The 24,102-nt window shown below is 44.4% G+C and overlaps 1 protein-coding gene across 1 annotated transcript in view; it reads left to right on the plus strand.

The window, feature by feature from the left end:
- The window catches only part of RETREG1 (reticulophagy regulator 1), a 426,697-nt gene that overhangs the window by 50,530 nt on the left and 352,065 nt on the right, over positions 1-24,102 (plus strand). The window contains exon 2 of the mRNA XM_063922947.1: positions 21,553-21,659. Coding sequence (XP_063779017.1) covers positions 21,553-21,659 — 107 coding nt within the window. The remainder of the gene's footprint in view (positions 1-21,552; positions 21,660-24,102) is intronic.

The raw sequence follows: 24,102 nt of genomic DNA on the forward strand, positions 1-24,102 counted from the left end.
CCGGGGAGGGAAGTAGTTTTAAATGCAATTCAAAAGCTGTGTCTTCAACAAGTGGTGGTCAAGATGCCCCTGCTTCAACAGTGGACGGGGTACTACTCAACCCCGTTTGTGGTATCGAAACCGGATGGTTTGGTCAGACCCATTCTGAATTTAAAATCCTTAAACCTATACTTGAAAAGGTTCAAATTCAAGATGGAATCGCTCAGAGCGGTCATCGCCAGCCTGGAGGGGGGGGGATTATATGGTGTCCCTGGACATAAAGGATGCATACCTTCATGTCTCCATATATCCTCCTCATCAGGCGTTCCTGAGATTTGCTGTACAGGATTGTCATTACCAATTTCAGACGTTGCCGTTTGGGCTTACCACGGTTCCGAGGATTTTCACCAAGGTAATGGCGGAAATGATGGTGCTCCTGCGCAAGCAGGGTGTCACAATTATCCCGTACTTGGACGATCTCCTAATAAAAGCGAGATCGAGAGAACAGTTGCTGAACAGCGTGTCACTCTCCCTGAGGGTGTTGCAACAGCACGGCTGGATTCTCAATCTACCAAAGTCACAGTTGGTTCCAACACCCGTTTGCCTTTCTTAGGCATGATTCTGGATACGGAACGAAAAAGGGTTTTTCTCCCAGGAACTCCAGAACGTGGTTAGGGACCTGTTAAAGCCAAAAAGGGTTTCGGTCCATCAATGCACTCGAGTTCTGGGAAAGATGGTGTCGTCTTACGAGGCCATTCCATTCGGCAGGTTCCATGTGAGGACCTTTCAGTGGGACCTTCTGGACAAGTGGTCCGGGTCACATCTACATATTCATCAGATGATCAGCCTGTCCCCCAGGGCCAGGGTATCTCTCTTGTTGTGTCTGCAGAGTGCTCACCTTCTAGAGGGTCGCAGGTTCGGCATTCAGGACTGGGTTCTGGTGAACACGGACGCGAGCCTCCGAGGCTGGGGAGCTGTCACACAGGGAAGAAACTTCCAGGGTCTGTGGTCAAGCCAGGAGGCTTGTCTACACATCAACGTACTGGAATTGAGGGCCATATACAACGGCCTACGTCAAGCGGATAATTTTCTTCGCGACCTACCGGTTCTGATTCAATCAGACAACGTCACGCTGTGACTCATGTAAACCGCCAAGGCGGAACAAGGAGCAGAGTGGCAATGGCAGAAGCCACCAGAATTCTTCGCTGGGCGGAAAATCATGTAAGCGCTCTGACAGCAGTCTTCATTCCGGGAGTGGACAACTGGGAAGCAGACTTCCTCAGCAGACACGATCTCCATCCAGGAGAGTGGGGACTTCATCAAGAAGTCTTTGCAGAGATTGCAAGTCAGTGGGGACTGCCTCAAATAGACATGATGGCGTCACGCCTCAACAAAAAGCTCCCGAGGTATTGTGCCAGGTCAAGGGACCCTCAGGCGGTAGCGGTGGACGCCCTGGTGACTCCGTGGGTGTTCCAGTCGGTCTATGTGTTCCTTCCTCTTCCTCTCATCTCAAAAATATTGAGAATCATAAGACTAAAAGGAGTACAGGCAATTCTCATTGTTCCAGATTGGCCTCGAAGGGCCTGGTATCCGGAGCCACAGGAAATGCTCACAGAAGATCCGTGGCCTCTTCCTCTCAGAGAGGACCTGTTACAACAGGGGCCCTGTCTGTTCCAAGACTTACCGCGGCTGCGTTTGACGGCATGGCGGTTGAACGCCGGATCCTAGCGGAAAAGGGCATTCCGGATGAGGTCATTCCTACTCTGATAAGGGCTAGGAAGGAGGTGACAGCGAAACATTATCACCGTATCTAAAGGAAGTATGTGTCTTGGTGTGAGACCAAGAATGCTCCTTCGGAGGAATTCCATCTGGGCCGTTTTCTCCACTTCCTACAGACTGGAGTGAATTTGGGCCTAAAATTAGGTTCCATTAAGGTACAGATTTTGGCCCTGTCTATTTTCTTTCAGAAGGAATTGGCTTCTCTACCAGAAGTCCAGACTTTTGTGAAGGGAGTGCTGCATATCCAGCCTCCTTTTGTGCCCCCAGTGGCACCATGGGACCTTAACGTGGTGTTACAGTTCCTTAAGTCTCATTGGTTTGAGCCTCTTCAAACCGTGGAATTAAAATATCTCACTTGGAAAGTGGTTATGTTGTTGGCCTTGGTGTCTGCAAGGCGAGTGTCTGAGTTGGCGGCTTTATCTCACAAAAGCCCCTATCTGATTTTCCATGTGGACAGAGCTGAGTTGCGAACTCGTCCTCAATTTTTGCCTAAGGTGGTTTCCTCTTTTCATATGAACCAACCTATTGTGGTGCCTGTGGCTACGGGAGATTTGGAGGATTCCAAATCCCTCGATGTAGTCAGGGCCTTAAAAATTTACGTAGCCAGGACGGCTCGAATTAGGAAAACAGAAGCTCTGCTTGTCCTGTATGCAGCCAACAAGGTTGGCGCTCCTGCTTCTAAGCAGACTATTGCTCGCTGGATCTGTAACACGATTCAGCAGGCTCATTCTACGGCTGGATTGCCGTTACCTAATTCGGTGAAGGCACATTCCACTAGGAAGGTGGGATCTTCTTGGGCGGCTGCCCGAGGCGTCTCGGCATTACAGCTTTGCCGAGCGGCGACTTGGTCGGGTTCAAACACTTTTGCTAAATTCTACAAGTTTGATACCCTGGTTGAGGAGGACCTCATGTTTGCTCAATCGATTCTGCAGAGTCATCCGCACTCTCCCGCCCGTTTGGTAGCTTTGGTATAATCCCCATGGTCCTTACGGAGTCCCCAGCATACTCTAGGACGTAAGAGAAAATAAGATTTTAAACCTACCGGTAAATCTTTTTCTCCTATTCCGTAGAGGATGCTGGGCGCCCGTCCCAGTGCGGACAACATTCTGCAAGACTTGTATATAGTTATTTGCTTGCATAAGGGTTATGTTACAGTTTTGTTCAGTCTTTGACTGATGCTGTTCTGTTTCATACTGTTGACTGGTTCGTATATTCCAGGTTATACAATGTGGATGGTGTGGGCTGGTGTGAATCTTGCCCTTGGATTAACAAAATCCTTTCCTCGTACTGTCCGTTTTCTCTGGGCACAGTTTCTCTAACTGAGGTCTGGAGGAGGGGCATAGAGGGAGGAGCCAGTGCACACCCATTCTAAAGTTTCTTTATAGTGCCCATGTCTCCTGCGGAGCCCGTCTATTCCCCATGGTCCTTACGGAGTCCCCAGCATCCTCCACGGACTAGGAGAAAAAGATTTACCGGTAGGTTTAAAATCTTATTTTTACACTTTAAAGCTGAAAACACTACACCCCCAGCACAGGGGTGATGGGTATAGCACTGGGCTTCAGCCCTGGTCTTGTGTGCCCTGGAGGGGGGTTCCTAGTCCCCGAAAGTGCCCTGGCCAAGGCCAACTAGTTGGGTGGGTAATGTTACAGCCACAGAGACCAATATAAATGTGTCCCTCAGCTGTGGAATTACCTCCTTGGCTAGTGAAGTCCGGTGCTGGTTTAAAAAATATGAGGGACCACTACATCTTTTCTCCCCCATATGTTTGGAACCAGGTCCGGTCCAAGAGCCTGGTGCTGGTTCTTTAAATACAGAGGAACCCTACATATTTTCCTCCCTTTATTTTTAGAACTCTGTGCCGGGAAGAGGGGGCACACACTTTCCCCCCCCCCTATTTTTAATAATTTCTTACATTTTTAAACACAGAAGCACTGCACAGATCTCACTGATCTGTGAAGGCTTCATGTACGGGATTGAGTGTTTGACTGCTGGCAAACACAGCAGCAAAATACGACCACATACACCATCGGAAAACACAATTTACTAAAACATGGGAACAAAGTTTTGAAAAAGCACCCGTGCTTGATCGATATCATACATGTTTGATCTCTAGAATGTGGTAATTGAATTTTGTTTTACTGGAGCCTTGTAAGAAGGTGAAAGCTAAATCCACCTCTTCCACAGTGAAGGGAGCATCCACAGTTTCTTGGGAGAACCTGGGCAAGGTGACCAGAGATAAATAACCATGTACATATCATTGCTACAATCGTGCCAAACAGCCCCTCTCTGCGCTCCAGGTCCTGTGAGACTATGCTAGCGTCTTGTGTCTTTTTGCCGAAAATGCATCTTATTCACAATGTGATGCTAGAAGTATGCACCAGGAGACAGTGCTGATTAATCTGATATGTGACACCTGTATAGCTGTGTGCGACTGAGTCTCTGAATCTGTATACGAAGTGCTACAATGTAGTAGCTGAAGCTTTTTCCAGTACAAGTTCTGTTCTGCTCCGTATACAGACCCGGTCACACATTGTGACTGAGGTGCATTTTCAGCAAAAACACGCCCAATGCTAGCAGAGCTGCACAAGACCTAGAGGCTCACTCGCGTCAGACATTTCATGCTGTGTGGCATTTAAATGCTAGGTGTGTGGGGACACATCTGTACAGTAGTTATGAAAAGGAATAGGAAGTTCTGGAGGTGTACAAGGAGGATACTTCTGTAGGAATACATTAGCTAGGCTTTCCCCTGAAAAACGTTGGCCCAAATGTATTAGACTTAAAAAGTGATACAGTGGAGACTGGTAAACAATAAATGACCAGCCAATCAGCTCCTGTCATTTTTCAATACATGGCAGTTAGGAAGCTGATTGGCTGGTCATTTATCACTCTTTATCTGTCTCCACTTTATCACTTTTTAAGGCTTAATAAATTTGGGTCATTGAATGTTGTTTAAATCAAGAATGATGGGGATCACCCTACTGGCACTCTCTTCCATAGCTAAATAGGCCAGATAACTAGCCTCAAGGTTCGTCTGGGAATATTGTAAATGCCTAGATAACAAGAGCATACACTTTTATCTATCATATACCTACTCTACCTCCTTCTACCTATTAATCTGCTCTATCTCAGCCACCCGTTGAATGAACGTACCCCGATGAAAAGCTTTTAAAGGAGTCTCACAATAGAGAGGTATCCATACAAGAGACTCTGGGGGAGATGTACTAAGCAGTGAAAAGATTGGAGAAGTGGGCCAGTGGAGAAATTGCCCATGGCAACCAATCAGCATTGAAGTAACATTTATAATTTGCATACTATAACATTTTACAGAGGAGCTGATTGGTTGCCATGGGCATCTTCTCCACTGGCTCTTCACTATTTTCACTGCTTACCACATCTTCCCCAATGTCAGAAAATAAACTCCTAGGCAGCTATAAATTCCGAGCCCACACCCATTCACTTCAAGCCAATAGGAGTTAAGCTTACAAAAATGGGCACCCTAAGACAGGGTAGTAGTAAGGGAAAGGACAATTGGAGATACTTCTGGGTAGAAATTCACAGCAAGAACCTTAGTGGATATAACAGAATATACAAAAACTATGCCTAGTGGGCAAAGGTACAGAAATTAGTAGAATGACAAGAAAATTGTGCTACAGTGTGGTGGCGAACTCTCCAAACATCAATACGTCCCATTTCTGATATAAGCTTCGAGAGGGGGGTTGGAGAAAACTAGAAAAAGAAGTGGGAGATTCCCTCCAGCGATCAAGGAATTTATCAATCACTACAGGTGTGGCAATAGACAGGGCATTAAAGGAAGCTGCCTTGCCTTACACCTCTATTATAGGTAGGAGGAATTTAAATGTATAAGAGAGCCTGAGTAGTGCAAAATTAATAAAGGCACAAAAGAATACAAAATAACCCTGGGGGTCCACTTGAATATGGTCTAATTGGAAATTGAGATTTTTTTTTTTTTAATCCAGACCATGGCACATCTGTAATGGTGAGAAATTTAGTGTGATACATCTAACCAAACCATGGATTCTTCAGAGCCAGCACTTTCTCTCCAGACAAATGAATCTCCAGGAAACATGACATCAGTCCCATATTTGTGTACCTGAAATATGTCATTAAGGCCGCTGACATTCCTGGCCTGCAGACGAAGCCACACATCACCACAGTTCAGAGTCACCCAGGCAGGGTACTAATGACCAACATGATTAAGAAAGACACTCCCCAAGGCATTGGATTCACACGGATACACATATAAAAGCATATAGGGCCAAACTACATGCAGTAGTAAAACATAAGGCAGCAAAATAAGATTTAGAAAAAAAATGACCATAAACTAAACCAAGTAAACTAATTAAGAAAAATATCAAACTGACCAAACCCCCATCCCACCCAGTGTAAACACTTAAAACTACAGTAAAATATGTTATACCTGGAACACAACCATATACAGCAGCAGCTCCGAAGAAAAGTACCCTCAGAGCTTAATATCTCTCTCCACTTAATCATTTTCCAAGACTTAGTACATCTGCCACAAAAAACCTAAATAACCACCCACGATATGGAGGGTAAGATCATGCAGAGATGCAAACAAATCAGCTGACGACAAACACCAGGGAGAAAGCCACAATAATCAGCAATAGATAGGCACTTCAGGCTTAGAAGGGAGGTACCAACCCGAATCCAATGACAAACAGCAGCCAGGGAGAAGAAGGATGTGAGAAACAGGCCAGGGTGGAGTAGAAGTGCAGTCAGCATGCAACAGAGACCTGTAGAGTTCAGAGATCCAAGCTGCGCAGCAAATCACACGTATCCAAGATGGCTTCCATAACTACAAGCTGTCCCAGGGAGCATGAAGCCAACAGAAGGAATCCGAGCAGGAGGTAGCAGGTGAACAAAGTCACCGCTGGAGCAGACAAACCAGTTGGCGAGGGAATCCACATCTCCAGGAGAGCCCGATCAGCAAGGAGCTCAGAGTGACTGGAATGAATGCAGCCTGAAGATGTCGGCAGTCTGTAGCCATTGCGCCTGAGACGCCAGAACTGGCAGATGGGAGGTGTGCCATTTTCCCTGTGATTTTTGCAGTGCAGGACCACAGGCCATCGCAGGCCTATGGACATGGCAGAGAGAAAAGTATCATTACATGGTTGCAATGTGGGTCACCCTGTACCCATTACAGATACAAACAAAATAACATCATGCTTTGGCCTCTCCTAAATCCTCACACATCCCATTTCCTAATGAAATGGTGGACTGATGGCGTGATGATGTGATTGTTGCATCATCATGGACCATCATGACGTTTGAGCCTCTTACCTTATGTGCCAGGACAGCTTGCGTTAATAATACTATGCAAATAAGAGGGTTATGATTACCAATAGGAAGGCTCTCCGTATCATTGAATATGATATCTTGGTATAAGGGCATCAAATGGAAGACAAGTAGTGCCCCCTTCCGCCAGCCATGCACAGCTTTCTCTGTAGCTCCCACACAGCTCATGTACTGTATAACAATTTTTGTGTCATCACTTTTATAGTGCCCATGTCTTTCACATTCATTTTGATATTGGTATTCTAATGTGGTAGCTGTGAACTTTCCGCTACAGGTGAAACTCAAAAGTACAGAATACAGAAATGTCAGCCCTCTGAAAAGTATAATGGATTCTATCAGCCTGTGGTACTGCTGAGGTGTTATGAAAGACCAGAATGCTTCAGTAGCAGCCTTCAGCTTTTCTGCATTGTTCGGTCTCATGTCTCTCATCTTTCTCTTGGCAATGCCCTATAGAGTCTCTATGGGGTTCAGGTCAGGCGAGTTTGCTGGCCAATCCAGCACAGTAATCCCAGGTTGGAGTTAGTGCATCAAGAGCCACCACACACAGATGGATCCTGGACATGGGCTTCAAATGTCGTATTCCTCTTGTCAATCCGCTCCTGAACAACAAACAACGTCAGAAGCGTCTTACCTGGGCTACAAAAAAAAAAAAGATCTGCTCTGTTGCTCAGTGGTCCAAAGTCCTCTTTTCTGATGAGAGCAAATTTTGCATCTCATTTGGAAACCAAGGTCCCAGAGTATGGAGGAAGAATGGAGAGGCACCCAATCCAAGATGCTTGAAGTCTAGTTTGAAGTTTCCACAATCTGTGTTGATTTGGGGAGCCATGTCATCTGCTGTTGTTGATCCACTGTGCTTTATTAAGTCCAGAGTCAATGCAGCCATCTTCCAGGACATTTTAGAGCACTTCATGCTTCCTTCAGCAGACAAGCTTTATGGAGATGTTGACTTAATTTTCCAGCTGAACTTGCCACCTGCCCACACTGTCAAAAGTACCAAAACCTGGTTCAATGACCGTGGGATTACTGTGCTGGATTGGCCAGCAAACTCGCCTGACCTGAACCCCATAGAGACTCTACAGGGTATTGCCAAGAGAAAGACGAGAGACCTGAGACCGAACAATGCAGAAGAGCTGAAGGCCGCTATTGAAGCATCCTGGTCTTCCATAACACCTCAGCAGTGCCACAGGCTGATAGAATCCATTCCACACCGCACTGAGGCAGTAATTCATGCAAAAGGGGCCCAAATCAAGTACTGTGTACATATGCATGATTATACTTTTCAGAGGGCTGACATTTCTGTATTTAAAATCCTTTTTTTATTGATTTTATGTAATATTCAAATTTTCTGAGATTTTGGATTTGGGGTTTTCTTAAGCTGTAAGCCACAATCATCAAAGTTATAGCAAATAAAGGCTTGAAATATCTCACCTTTTAAGTTGAATTACTGAAATAAATTAACTTTTGCATGATATTCTAATTTTCTGAGTTTCACCTGTATGTAACAGTAGCTTTACTTGTCTGTTAGGTGCCTGCTCTATTCTACAGGTTTTTGTTTTGTTTTGGCTGGGTTGTCTTTTTTCTTTCTGTGAAGCCTTAAAAATGTAAATAAAAACTCTACATTTAAAAAAAAAAATTATACAGTAAGATAGAGGAAAGAAACAGAGGAATGTTCTAACCATTAGGCAAATGTTTATGAGAAATGGACTGCTTTATGTTTTTCACCGTAAAACTCTTTATCTAATAAGCATTTTAGATAGAAGTATACATTTTATACTCTACATGTTGGAAAGTACTTAAATAGTTAAATATTTTATTAAAATGTAAATGTGCCTTTTTGAGGATTCTAATAAAACTCAATCTGCAGAAATTGCAGGGGGGAGCAAATATCTGCTATCAAATTCTATGTTTCTGTGTAATTCTTTTTTTTTTATATATATATATATATATATACAGGTCAAATTGCTGATCATCAAACCTGTAAAGGTCAAATTAATTTGTAATCTACAGAATATTAATTTAGGGAATTGCTATGGAATCTCGCTAATATGTTTTTACTGGTTCCATACATTTAACATTGCGTTAACACCATTGAGATGAAAAACAAAATCTGTTTATACAAAATGTTAAAGTAAATGGACCCAATAAAATGATTGGGCCATGCTGTTTAACAGCAGGAATGTTTTCCCACACTGGCTGGGAATGGGAGTGAAGTCCCTCAATTGCACTACGACACCTGAAGACAGATGAAAAAAAAAACATTTTATTTTTAATTTGAACTATGACAGATCAAGGCAGAGTTTATTTTATATTAAAGAATATATTAAAACAGTATTTGGCTAAACCTTTATTAGTTGAAGTTTATTGTAAAATAGTGTATGTGTGTTTTTACTTACTCTGTTATGTTGGTTACTTATTGGCTTTGTTTTTGTAAAAAAAAAATGCAAGTTAAAATTGCATGTGCACAATACCTATTTACATATTTAATATACCTAATAGGTGCTCACTGTGTTCACACAGTGCCCCCTACCTCCAACCCACCCCAAGGACTAACAGCCCTACTGTAATAAATTCCGTAGTTTATATCTGACCCTTGTATAAATATAGTATAAAAGTAAACAAAACACAAATTTATAAAATAAATAAGATTTCATTAAATACAACACTTTGATACTTTTATTCACTGCTAAACAACTATCAACTTCTTTCTGGTTATCCTGCCAAGATCATAAAGCGGTTATCACATTTTTAATTCAATAGAATTAATTCAGTTTTTAATTCAAGTGAAGATCCTTAATTTGTAGCCTAAAGGGAAATTCAAGATATAAATTATATTACTCTAAAGGAAAAAAGTTGTAAAAAAAAATTAAAATACAAACATTGTAACCTAAGACAAATCTGCTTCTTACAATTCAAAAGATAATTCAAACAAGGCCTGTAAATAAGTGCCCCTTTAAAAAAACATCTCAGTTTGGGCTGCATGCCACACAGCCGCCGAACTCAGACTTCATTACATCCCGGCCAAGGTGTTCTCTTCTGGCTGAGGATGGTTGCATACATTTAAAAGAAAAATTTAAACTAGAGTTTGGACAATTATTATTATTATTTTTGCTTAATGTCCATCATGAGAAATAATCATGAGATGTCTGTCTAATCATGAGATATAAACATAGTAAGAATTGTCTATTACACATCATTATTACATCTTTTAAAATATTTGATTCAAACAGTGATAAATATAACCTTTGGATCATCATTCATGGTTCATTAGACAAAATCAGGACCCGTGGCACTTATTTGGAGTCATTAAAAGAAAGAAAAATGTTGCTTCTTCATCATTACTTACATTGTATTTTACTTGCGTGTTTGGCCAGCTGTTAAGACTGTATACTTTATCAGGTTCTTGATGTGTTTACAATACTTTGACAGTGATTATGTGTCTGTACCGTGATTATAAGTAAGTTAACACCCAGCTATTACAATACAATACAATAAATAATACATAGGTGAATTTCAAGTACCAAGATGTCGTATTCTTTGTAATTGTAATTATGTAAATAAAAAAAAGAAGGATAAATGGGTTGTCTTTTTTGCTGGCGCACTGAGAAAATTATTAAAATATAATTATGCTGCGCTATATAAGAAACTGTTAATAAATAATAAAGAAATAACCTTTATTGCATAGTATTTAAAAACGTACTGGTTTGTGAAATAAGACATACATAAATGTGAAAAAGTGAAATAAAGTGATTATTAAAAAGCCGTACCTCACTGTCTTTATTTTGTATTTATTCATTGGGGTATATTCAATTAGGGTCGAAAACTGCCGTCTGTCGAAAAGGCGTCAGTTTTCGACTTACGGTTGAATAGTGATTCGACCTATTCAATCCCTGCAGTTCTTATTCGACAAGTCGGGGAATTAGACTTGTCGAATAGTACGTGAATCGGCGGTATAGCTGCCGATTCACGTACTTTTGAGTGAAACGGGGCCAAATTTGACAGGATTTGGCCCCGTTTCCGACCATCTCAGTCCGACATAAAAAAATGTCGGACTGAGATGTGGGACCCAAAGGAGGAGAGGGGGGGAGAGCCGCAGGGAGACGGGGGACAGTTGCGGGCATACAGGGGAGATCAGCGCTACAGCACAGCGCTGCAGCAGGATGTCACACAGCTGCACCGCTCACGGCAGCTTCCACCCGGCTCCAGCAAGTGAGGTCACGCTTGCTGGAGCCAGGTGGACACTGCCATGAGGTCGGGCGGCTGTGTGACATCCTCCTGCAGCGCTACTGTAGCACTGATCTCCTCCCTGCAGCTGTCCCCGCTGGTCTCCCCACGGCTCCCCCCCCTCTCCTCCTCTGGGTCCCTCATCTCAATTCGACTTGAAAAAGTTGAATTGGTTGTCGGATCCATTCCGACCCTAATTGAATGTACCCCATTGTGTGTATATGAAGTTATTTTATTTATTTTTCCTATATATAACTTGTATTGCTTATTTAATTCACAAGGGGAAGGGATATTAAATCCTTGTGTATTTTTATTCTTGTAGTGTAGTTATTACTAGTAAACTGATTATATAAGCATAACATCCATTCAGTATTGAATTATGTAAATTCAACTGTGAAGAGAAGAAGATCCGAATCCATAATAGGCTTTACATCCAATATTTAGTCACTTATATCAGAACACAATTTTGGTTTAATAGATGATAATTTGTCTATTAAGTACATCAGTCAGTAAAAATATATTATTGTATATTGTTAAGAGCAATATTCCATTTAGCCAGTTAGAAAGTGACTCTAAGATGTTGCTTCGCATGTACAGTTGGAATATTGGAAGTAAGTTGAATATATATACTGTACGTTAAAAAAAAAATTGGTATAAGTGATATATAAATATTGCACTGGAGCCCACTGTTGGAAATAGCAAACAAGGCTTTTATATTATGCAGTGGGTATATACTGTATTGTCATGTCAATTGAGTAGACTAAAAAAGGTTGAGCATGTGTACCATGGTGCAGGTAGTAAAATAATGGTACCGTTACGTATGCAGGTAGGTTACAGTCTCTACATCTGGTGACTGTGATCCTTCCTGTCACATCTTACAGTGCAGCTGAGATAGGTTCCACATACTGTATGTGTCACAATGGATATTATATCAATACTGGTCTGTACACTGCATGTTCTTACAGTATACCAATTTATATATAGATAATTGTTATTCTCTTCCAACTAACATAATATAATATATAATAATGTTCACGTTCTCTGTTAAAAGGGCTGTATCCAGCACATCTACAGTATCACACAGATACTCAATGAGTGTTACAATTTAGTGACATTAATGTGATATTAAATTAAATGTGTGGATCAAAATTGGTGTTTCTTATAATGATAGTTAATCAAAATGGATTCAGATAACTGGGAATCCCTGTCTCTTTAATACTCAGTGTGTACATTGAATATCGGCATTGTATGCGAATCAGCCCCTTTGTGTCTCTTGGTAGTAATTTTAGTACACTGGTTTGGCACTGGTGGATCACTGAATAGTTTATAAGAATAGTCTGCTACTTGTCATTGGCCCTCATTCCGAGTTGATTGCTCGCTAACTGCTTTTAGCAGCAATGCAAATGCTAAGCCTCCGCCCTCTGGGAGTGTATCTTAGCTTAGCAGAAGTGTGATCGAAAGATTAGCAGAACTGCTTTGAAAAAATTTCATGCCGGTTCTGAGTAGCTCCAGACCTACTCCTACCTTGCGATCAGTGCAGACAGTTTAGTTCCTGGTTTGACGTCACAAACATGCCCTGCGTTCGGCCAGCCCGTCCCCCGTTTCCCCAGCCACTCCTGCGTTTTTACCTGGCACGCCTGCGTTTTTTTGCACACTCCCTGAAAACGCTGAGTTGCCGCCCAGAAACACCCACTACCTGTCAATCAAACAACGAACCTTCGAGCGACTGAAAAGCGTCGCTCGAGCTTGTGTAAAACTACAAAGTTTTGTGTGAAAGTACTTAGCGCATGCGCGCTGCGTACCATACGCATGCGCAGAATTGCCGTTTTTCCACCTGATCGGTGCGCTGCGAAAATCGGCAGCGAGCGATCAACTCGGAATGAGGGCCATTGTTCATTAAATGAACAAATCTATAGAAGTCACAATAAAATTATAGACATAACATAGAGAGTAAAGAATAATAATATTTAGATGACATGCAGCTAAGCTGAAAAAGCAAATAATTCTACTTTAGGCCATTAATACAGACTATACAGTATATGTTATAGCCTGTTTTCTTTTTACTGAGCTAAAATAACAATCCTGAAATAACTGGTGTAATATAAAAGTTGATAAATATTTGGAACAATGAATTCCCCACCATGCTACACTTTTGAAACATAATTCTATGCACAGATACTAATGGCCAATAATAATTTAGTGAGCCAAAGGCAGGCCCAAACCAGTGCATTGATATGGAGGCACAGTTTAATCAGGAGACCAAAATAATGTAGAGAAAAGCATGCTAAAAAGACGGGAACCACATTTCAGGTAATAGGAGGTGGCTTGAATTTTTTATTTTTACATATATTTATTTTTCTAAGGTGTTCTAATTCAATCTGCCCAGTGTGCTCTCTGTTTGGTCCTTTAGGGAAAGCTCTCTTTGTTTAGGAGAGCAGTGCTACTCTTATATCCCTTTTGAAAAGTCTAAAGTGGGGTACTCACGGAGCGATCGCTGCTTAAAATCTAAGCAATCTGACTAGATTGCTTAGATTTTAAGCAGTGATCTCTCCGTGTGTACCCCTCACAGTGATGCGCAGCCCAGCGGGGCTGTGGCCAATCTAGCGGGTCGCTCACTTCAACCGCTGGGTGCAATGAGCGCCCGCACGCTCAGCACACATCGCGCTGTGCTGAGCGGTGGGAGAGATGTGTGCTGAGCGATTCGCTCAGCACACATCTCTCCCCACATCTGCCAGTGAATACTGGCCTTAAGCCAGAAGTGACATTGCAGTGATGTCACAACAAGTTACTCACTAGTTAGAATGTTTTAAACCTTAAGGTTTAAAAAAGGGTGCATTCAGTGATTTAGCAGGCACCATCTAATTGATATTAATCACATATCACCCATCACTTTAAACTTCTGCCAAACCACAGTTTCTCTAACGTCCTAGTGGATGCTGGGGACTCCGTAAGGACCATGGGGATAGACGGGCTTCGCAGGAGACATGGGCACTTTATGAAAGTATTTAGGTTCTGGTATGCACTGGCTCCTCCCTCTATGCCTCTCCTCCAGACCTCAGTTTGATACTGTGCCCAGACGAGCTGGGTGCTTTTCAGTGAGCTCTCCTGAGTTTGCTGAGAGAAAGTATTTTGTTAGGTTTTTATTTTCAGGGAGCTCTACTGGCAACAGACTCCCTGCATCGTGGGACTGAGGGGAGAGAATCAGCCCTACTCTCTGAAGCTAGGTCCTGCTTCTTAGGCTACTGGACACCATTAGCTCCAGAGGGATCGTACGCAGGATCTCACCCTCGCCGTCCGATCCCAGAGCCGCGCCGCCGTCCCCCTCGCAGAGCCGGAAGACAGAAGCCGGGTGAGTATGAGAAGCAAAGAAGACTTCACAGGCGGCAGAAGACTCCGTTCTTCACTGAGGTAACGCACAGCACTGCAGCTGAGCGACATTGCTCCCACACACCTCACATACTCCGGTCACTGTAAGGGTGCAGGGTGCAGGCGGGGGGGTGCCCTGGGCAGCATTTGGGACCTCTTTTGGCAAAAGTTAAACATATATACAGCTGGGCACTGTATATATGTATGAGCCCCCGCCAAAAATTGCATATTTAAGCGGGACAGAAGCCCGCCGCCGAGGGGGCGGAGCTTCTTCCTCAGCACTCACCAGCGCCATTTTTTCTCCACAGCTCCGCTGAGAGGAAGCTCCCCAGGCTCTCCCCTGCAGATACACGGTAGAAGAGGGTAAAAAGAGAGGGGGGACACATAATTAGGCGCAAAAGACTATATAAACAGCAGCTACTGGGTTAACATTAAGTTACTGTGTTATTCCTGGGTTTATAGCGCTGGGGTGTGTGCTGGCATACTCTCTCTCTGTCTCTTCTAAGGGCCTTGTGGGGGAACTGTCTTCAAAAAGGGCATTCCCTGTGTGTGTGGTGTGTCGGTACGCTTGTGTCGACATGTCTGATGAGGAACGCTATGTGGAAGCAGAGCGGGAGCAAATGAATGTGGTGTCTCCGCCGACGGCGCCAACACCTGATTGGATGGATATGTGGAAGGTTTTAAATGATAACGTTAATTCCTTGCATAAAAGGTTAGAAAAAGCTGAAGCCTCAGGACAGTCAGGGTCCCAACCCGTGCCTAATCCTATGTCGCAGAGGCCGTCAGGGTCTCAGAAGCGCCCACTATCCCAAATTGTTCACACAGATACCGACATGGATTCTGACTCCAGTGTCGATTACGATGATGCAAAGTTACAGCCAAAATTGGCTAAATCCATCCGTTATATTATTATAGCAATTAAGGATGTGTTGCACATCACAGAGGAAATCCCAGTCCCTGACAAGAGGGTACATATGTATGGGGAAAAGAAGCCGGAGGTAACCTTTCCCCCCTCACACGAGCTAAATGAGTTATGTGAAAAGGCTTGGGAATCTCCAGATAAAAAAACTGCAGATTTCCAAAAGGATTCTTATGGCGTATCCTTTCCCGCCAACGGACAGGTTACTCTGGGAATCCTCCCCTAAGGTGGACAAAGCTTTAACACGCTTATCCAAGAAGGTAGCCCTGCCGTCACAGGATACGGCTACCCTCAAAGATGCTGCGGATCGCAAGCAGGAGGTTACCCTGAAGTCCATTTATACACATTCAGGTACCATACTGAGGCCGGCGATCGCGTCGGCCTGGGTGTGTAGTGCTGTAGCAGCATGGACGGATACCGTGTCTGAGGAAATTGATACCTTAGACAAGGATACTATATTGTTGACGTTGGGGTATATTAAAGACGCTGTCCTATATATGAGAGATGCTCAAAGAGACATTAGTCTACTGGGTTCTAGAATAAATGCTATGTCAATTTCTGCCAGAAGGGTCCTGTGGACTCGGCAATGGACAGGTAATGCCGACTCAAAAAGGCATATGAAGGTTTTACCTTACAAGGGTGAGGAATTGTTTGGGGAGGGTCTCTCGGACCTGGTCTCCACAGCTACTGCTGGAAAGTCAAATTTTTTGCCATATGTTTCCTCACAGCCTAAGAGAGCACCGTATTATCAAATGCAGTCCTTTCGATCACAGAAAAACAAGAAAGTCCGAGGTGCGTCCTTTCTTGCCAGAGGCAGGGGCAGAGGAAAGAAGCTGCACAACACAGCTAGTTCCCAGGAACAGAAGTCCTCCCCGGCCTCTACAAAATCCACCGCATGACGCTGGGGCTCCACAAGCGGAGCTAGGCCCGGTGGGGGCACGTCTTTGAAATTTCAGCCACAAGTGGGTTCACTCCCAGTTGGATCCCTGGGCAATAGATATTGTGTCTCAGGTATACAAGCTGGAATTCGAGGAGATGCCCCCTCACCGATACCTCAAATCGGCCCTGCCAGCTTCCTCCCACGAGAGGGAAATAGTGTTAACTGCAATTCACAAATTGTATTTTCAACAGGTGGTGGTCAAGGTTCCCCTCCTTCAACAAGGAAGGGGTTATTATTCGACCATGTTTGTAGTCCCGAAACCGGACGGTTCGGTCAGACCCATATTGAATTTAAAATCCCTGAACACATACCTGAAAAGGTTCAAGTTCAAGATGGAATCGCTGAGAGCGGTCATCGCAAGCCTGGAAGGGGGGGATTTTATGGTGTCTCTGGACATAAAGGATGCATACCTTCATGTCCCCATTTATCCACCTCATCAGGCATACCTCAGATTTGTGATACAGGATTGTCATTACCAATTTCAGATAATGGCGGAAATGATGGTACTCCTGCGGAAGCAGGGAGTCACAATTATCCCATACTTGGACGATCTCCTCATAAAAGCGAGATCAAGAGCGCAGTTGCTAATCAGCGTAGCACTTTCTCTGGAAGTGTTACGGCAACACGGCTGGATTCTAAATATTCCAAAGTCGCAGTTGGTTCCTACGACTCGTCTGCCTTTCCTGGGCATGATTCTAGACACAGACCAGAAAAGGGTTTATCTCCCGATGGAGAAAGCTCAGGAACTCATGACACTGGTCAGGAACCTATTAAAACCAAAACAGGTGTCAATGCATCACTGCACTCGTGTCCTGGGAAAGATGGTGGCATCATACGTGGCCATTCCCTTCGGCAGGTTCCATGCGAGGAATTTTCAATGGGACTTACTGGACAAGTGGTCCGGATCACATCTTCAGATGCATTGGTTAATCACCCTATCCCCCAGGGCCAGGGTATCACTCCTGTGGTGGCTGCAGAGCGCTCACCTTCTCGAGGGCCGCAGATTCGGCATTCAGGACTGGGTCCTGGTGACCACGGACGCAAGCCTCCGAGGTTGGGGTGCAGTCACACAGGGAAGAAATTTCCAAGGTCTGTGGTCAAGTCAAGAGACTTGCCTTCACATCAACATCCTGGAACTAAGGGCCATATACAACGCCCTACGTCAAGCGGAGACCCTGCATCGCGACCAACCGGTTCTGATTCAGTCAGATAACATCACCGCAGTGGCTCATGTAAACCGCCAAGGCGGCACAAGGAGCAGAGTGGCTATGGCGGAAGCCACCAGAATTCTTTGCTGGGCGGAGAATCACGTAAGCGCACTGTCAGCAGTGTTCATCCCGGGAGTGGACAACTGGGAAGCAGACTTCCTCAGCAGACACGACCTACACCCGGGAGAGTGGGGACTTCATTACGAAGTCTTCGCACAGATTACAAGTCGGTGGGAACTGCCACAGGTGGACATAATGGCATCCCGCCTCAACAAAAAGCTACAGAGGTATTGCGCGAGGTCAAGAGACCCTCAGGCGATAGCTGTAGACGCCCTGGTGACACCGTGGGTGTTCCAGTCGGTCTATGTATTTCCTCCTCTTCCTCTCATACCCAAGGTGCTGAGGATAATAAGAAAGAGAGGAGTGAGAACAATACTCATTGTTCCAGATTGGCCAAGAAGGACTTGGTATCCAGATCTGTAAGAAATGCTCACAGAGGACCCGGGGCCTCTTCCTCTAAGACAGGACTTGTTGCAACAGGGGCCCTGTCTGTTCCAAGACTTACCGCGGCTGCGTTTGACGGCATGGCGGTTGAACGCCGGATCCTAGCAGAGAAAGACATTCCGGATGAGGTCATTCCTACGCTGATAAAGGCTAGGAAGGACGTGACAGCTCAACATTATCACCGTATATGGCGAAAATATGTTGCTTGGTGTGAGGCCAGGAATGCTCTTACGGAGGAATTCCAGCTGGACCGTTTCCTTCACTTCCTACAGTCCGGAGTGAATTTGGGCCTAAAATTGGGTTCCATTAAGGTCCAGATTTCGGCCCTATCCATTTTCTTTCAAAAAGAGTTGGCTTCTCTACCTGAAGTTCAGACGTTTGTAAAGGGAGTGCTGCATATTCAGCCCCCTTTTGTGCCTCCAGTGGCACCTTGGGATCTTAACGTGGTGTTGAGTTTCCTGAAATCCCACTGGTTTGAACCACTCAAAACGGTGGAGTTGAAATATCTCACGTGGAAGGTGGTCATGCTATTAGCTTTGGCTTCAGCTAGGCGTGTCAGAGTTGGCGGCTTTGTCACATAAAAGCCCCTATCTTGTTTTCCATGTGGATAGAGCAGAATTGCGGACCCGTCCACAATTTCTGCCGAAAGTGGTTTCATCCTTTCATAAAAACCAACCTATTATGGTGCCTGTGGCTACTACTGACTTGGAGGATTCCGAGTTACTTGATGTGGTCAGGGCTTTGAAGGTTTATGTAGCCAGAACGGCTAGGGTCAGGAAAACAGAGTCTTTGTTTATCCTGTATGCTTCCAACAAGCTTGGTGCTCCTGCTTCAAAGCAAACTATTGCTCGCTGGATCTGTAACACGATTCAGCAGGCTCATTCTGCGGCTGGATTGCCGCTGCCAAAATCAGTTAAGGCCCATTCCACTAGGAAGGTGGGCTCTTCTTGGGCGGCTGCCCGAGGGGTCTCGGCATTACAGCTTTGCCGAGCGGCTACTTGGTCAGGTTCAAACACTTTTGCAAAGTTCTACAAGTTTGATACCCTGGCTGAGGAAGACCTTGTGTTTGATCAATCGGTGCTGCAGAGTCATCCGCACTCTCCCGCCCGTTTGGGAGCTTTGGTATAATCCCCATGGTCCTTACGGAGTCCCCAGCATCCACTAGGACGTTAGAGAAAAAATAAGATTTTACTTACCGGTAAATCTATTTCTCGTAGTCCATAGTGGATGCTGGGCGCCCGTCCCAAGTGCGGAATTCTTCTGCAATACTTGTATATAGTTATTGCTTCAATAAGGGTTATGTTATGGTTGCATCAGGGTTGACCTGATGCTCTGTTGTTTATCATACTGTTAACTGGTTGTTTTCACTTGTTATACGGTGTGATTGGTGTGGCTGGTATGAATCTTGCCCTGGATTACCAAAATCCTTTCCTTGTACTGTCAGCTCTTCTGGGCACAGTTTCTCTAACTGAGGTCTGGAGGAGGGGCAAAGAGGGAGGAGCCAGTGCACACCAGAACCTAAATTCTTTCTTAAAGTGCCCATGTCTCCTGCGGAGCCCATCTATCCCCATGGTCCTTACGGAGTCCCCAGCATCCACTACGGACTACGAGAAATAGATTTACCGGTAAGTAAAATCTTATTTTTTCATTTGACACATCGAGAGTGTACATGCTTTCAATACAAAGAACAATTTTGTAGTCCATTGTACAGAGCTACCAGAGGATCAGCTTTTATGTCCCAAGCTTGAGGATTGTACACCCAGTCAAAGGTGTGACTGCACATCAGCTGTCATGCTTAACAGAAAACAATAGGACAATGGGGGGTAATTCCAAGTTGATCGCAGCAGGAATTTTGTTAGCAGTTGGGCAAAACCATGTGCACTGCAGGGGAGGAAGATATAACATGTGCAGAGAGAGTTAGATTTGGGTGTGGTGTGTTCAATCTGCAATCTAATTTGCAGTGTAAAAATAAAGCAGCCAGTATTTATCCTGCACAGAAATAAAATAACCCACCCAAATCTAACTCCTTCTGCACATGTTATATCTGCCTCCCCTGCAGTGCACATGGTTTTGCCCAACTGCTAACAAAATTCGTGCTGCGATCAACTTGGAATTACCCCCAATATACAGTTATTTCACTTTGGTAGTAAGCATACTGTAGATCCTGTCCTGTGTATTAACCTATGCATGGTTGTGGCAGATAATTATTTCTCCCACTTCTTACCTTGACGCTGTTTTCCTATGGGGGATATTCAGTTAGCTCCAATAAATTTCGGGGTAATTGAATTCACCCCCCCTGCGTATTCAATTGCGGGCTGTTTTTGCCTGTTTTTTTAAAGGCATTGTCGCCAATACCTTTCCACTGTTTGTTTGTTTTCACGAGAAGGCATTAGCGAAAAATGCCTCAAAATCAACCAAAACGGCCCGCGTTTTCACCGGCGCAGTTGAGAAAACATGTAGATTCGCCGATCCACATGTTTTTCGCTCCTGCTGAATCTTTCGCCTAGGCAAAAAAGCGTCCATAATTAAATACCCCCTATAGTTAGACTATACACAGTGTCACTAAATAATGAGTAACTCGACATAGCAAACTCTACATCGCTTTTAATTGGCAGATCAAAGTGGTAGGAATTGTTCCATACACATACCTGCCAACTTTGTGTACAGAGCATACGGGACGTGGTCTCGGTAAAGGGGCGTGTCCCCTGGTAATGCTGTGATCACGAGCCACGCCCCCATTCTCCGTCACTATGGGTGCATGGCCAGCGCTCTGAGCTGCTGGCCATGCCCCCAGTCCCTCCTGTTCGTGTTCAGACGCTGTGTGCATGCAGCGAGCGACAGAGCCTCCCAACTGCACCTCCCCCCCCATCAGGACTGCGGGACACTGCAGCCCGCCGGTGGGACAGCAGGGCAGTCCCGCGAAAATCGGGACAGTTAGAAAGTATGCATACATGAGAAAACATATTAGTTGTTTTACGTTTAGTCATGAGGTCTATACATGGGAGAATGGAATATACAAAAATGTCATGAGGTCTATACATGGGAGAATGGAATATACAAAAATACTGCAGTGAGTCCAGTACTAAGAGAAAATAAAATAGCACCACTACTCCCTAAAGCTCTGTAGACCTTACTGTATTCCCCGAAGTTGATGATGGAAAGATGTACATGTCCGGGTTCTGAGTTGCAGAGTTGGTATTGAAAAAAGACCTATACGCTGAATCAATGCTGTGCCAGAGTTGCTATTTTTTTATACAGTCTGATGGGTAATATGGAAATGTTCTTCTTTTATATTTTAGGTTTCTTGCCGTGACTTCCTGGAGAATCTATCGCTTATTATCACTCTTTTTGCTTGCACTCGTTATGGTTCAGATTATTAAACATTTTATACTGTCCAGAAGTAGAGGTAAGCGAATCCTTTAATGTGGTAAATCCAAATAGCTATATTAATAGAGCTTTAACAGATCTTTTTGGGTTGTTTTTATCATATAGAGGAAGATTTAACAACAAGTAATAAGCTATGTACACACTAGGATGATGTAATCACGATGCAACATCGCTAGTGACGGGACTCGACGTCAGCAAATGCTTACACACTTGCTGATGACGAAGTGACAGGTCGGCCGTGCTGCATTCGGCAGCATGCCATCGTTAGCAACATCGCCTGTTGGACCTGCATGTAGGTCCAACAGGCGACGCTGCATACGACCACAGGAGCGCTTATCATACATGATATAATGTGTACACACTAGATTATGTAAGCGATACGTGTACGATCAAGCCGATAAAGCCGGATTGTACGCGATATTGCCTAGTGTGTATGCACCCATACTCTTGTTATCACTGGTTATGAATGATAAATGGTGCTCTAGCCAATCAGCTCCTTACTGTCATTTTTCAAACACATGACAGGAGCTGATTGCCTAGAGCACCATTTTTCATTCACTTCATTATCACTCGTTGTTAAATCTGCCTTAAATTAATGTATTGAAATCCAAAACAACAGACTGAGAATTGCATTCATTGAGCATTAAAAGAGAAATGGTTCTTTGGAGAATTGTTAAAAAAAGTACAGATGTAGCCGTGCTCATCTTACTTCATCGCAGCATAGGGGTGGTCTTCAGTTTGCCGGCTGTTGGGATCCCGGCGCACAGTATACCGGCGCAGGAGTCCCGACACCCGGCATACCGAAACCTTTTCTCCCTCTTGGGGGTCCACGACAACCCTGGAGGGAGAAGACACGCGCCACCATGCCCGCAGCGCGGTGAGCGCAGCGAGCCCGCAAGGGGCTTATTTGCGCTTGTCCAGCTGTCGGTATGCCGGCGTCGGTATGCTGGCCGCCGGGAGCCCGGTCGTCGGCATACCATACTACACCCGCTGCATGGTGTATCACGGCATGCTGCATGGAATTAATGGCGCGATCACCAGCTGTGAATAGTCGCAGCCTGGCTTGCCGTGTTGCAGCATGCTGCATCGCAGCAAAGATAAGCATGGCTACAGCTGTATATTAATATAATAATCTTTTATAATGATTTTCCATTTTTAACTACCCTTTATCTACTAGCCCTCAACCTGTTAATGGGGGTACACACAGAGCGATGTTCACTTAATTTCTGACTAGATTGCTTAGAAATTAAGCAATCTCCGCGCGTCGCTATGGCTGGTGCTAGATTGGCCTGCAAGCAGGCACAATCTAGCACATTGCTCATTTCACCGCTGGGTTTAATGAGCGTTCCCCCGTCACCCCCCCTCGCTCAGCACACATCGCGCTGTGCTGAGCGGGGAGAGAGATATGTGCTGATCGGTCACTGATAGATCGCTCAGCACACATCTCCCCATGTGTACTGCCCTTTAAGGGGGTACACACGGAGCAATAATCTAAGCCACAGGTTCTCAAACTCGGTCCTCAGGACCCCACACGGTTCATGTTTTGCAGGTTACCTGTAGATTTTTTAAATGTGACAGATGGTGATACACAGAGCAGCTGCTGGGTGACATGGAAAACGTGAACCGTGTGGGGTCCTGAGGACCGAATTTGAGAACCACTGATCTAAGCAATCTGACTAGATTGCTTAGATTTTCAGCAAGATCGCTCCGTGTGTAGCCCTAACAGCGATAGCGATGCGCAGCCCCGCGCATCGCTTTCGCTGGTGCTAGATTGGCCTGCATGCAGGCCAATCTAGCGGGTCTCTCAATTCACCCACTGGGTGAAGTGAGCGCCCCCCCCCCCGTCTCCCCCCGCACGCTCAGCACACATCTCTCCTGTATCGGCCCGTATATATGGGCCTTTACTCACCCAAGAAAACTATTTTTTCTCTAGACCTAGGACTCCGATATAATGTGTCTGTTGAGTAGGACAATAGTGAACGATTTAGCAAAATTCTGGGATGCATATAAAGGGGGAGAGATGTCCAAGGATTCTTTACCAAAGTTATTAATGAGTCAAAAAGTGAAACATGGGAAGTTTTCTACACCTACCTGTAATAAAGGCATAAAAAACCCTGAATGGTTCAAAACTACAGTAAGTAATCTTGTATATAAAGGAAAGAGATGTGTTGTGTGATAAAGAAAGGCAATATAATTTGTGGTTCTTTTAATTGAGGAGACAATGGGCATAAAGGTGACCCAATTAGAATGTAAATATATGTATATGACGACCGAAGATGCTAACTAAAAAGCTAAGTTTATTCCCAAAATATTTGTTCACCTGAGCACATTTTGCACATTGTACGTTTGCACTAGTAGGCGCTTTAGAATGTAATCTTTTACTATATACAGTATATATATATATAGAGAGAGAGAGAGAGAGAGAGATGTGCGGCGGGCATTTTTTGTGTTTTGGTTTTGGT

This window comes from Pseudophryne corroboree, chromosome 5 (genome assembly GCF_028390025.1).
Source record: "Pseudophryne corroboree isolate aPseCor3 chromosome 5, aPseCor3.hap2, whole genome shotgun sequence".
Classification (NCBI taxonomy): Eukaryota; Metazoa; Chordata; class Amphibia; order Anura; family Myobatrachidae; genus Pseudophryne; species Pseudophryne corroboree.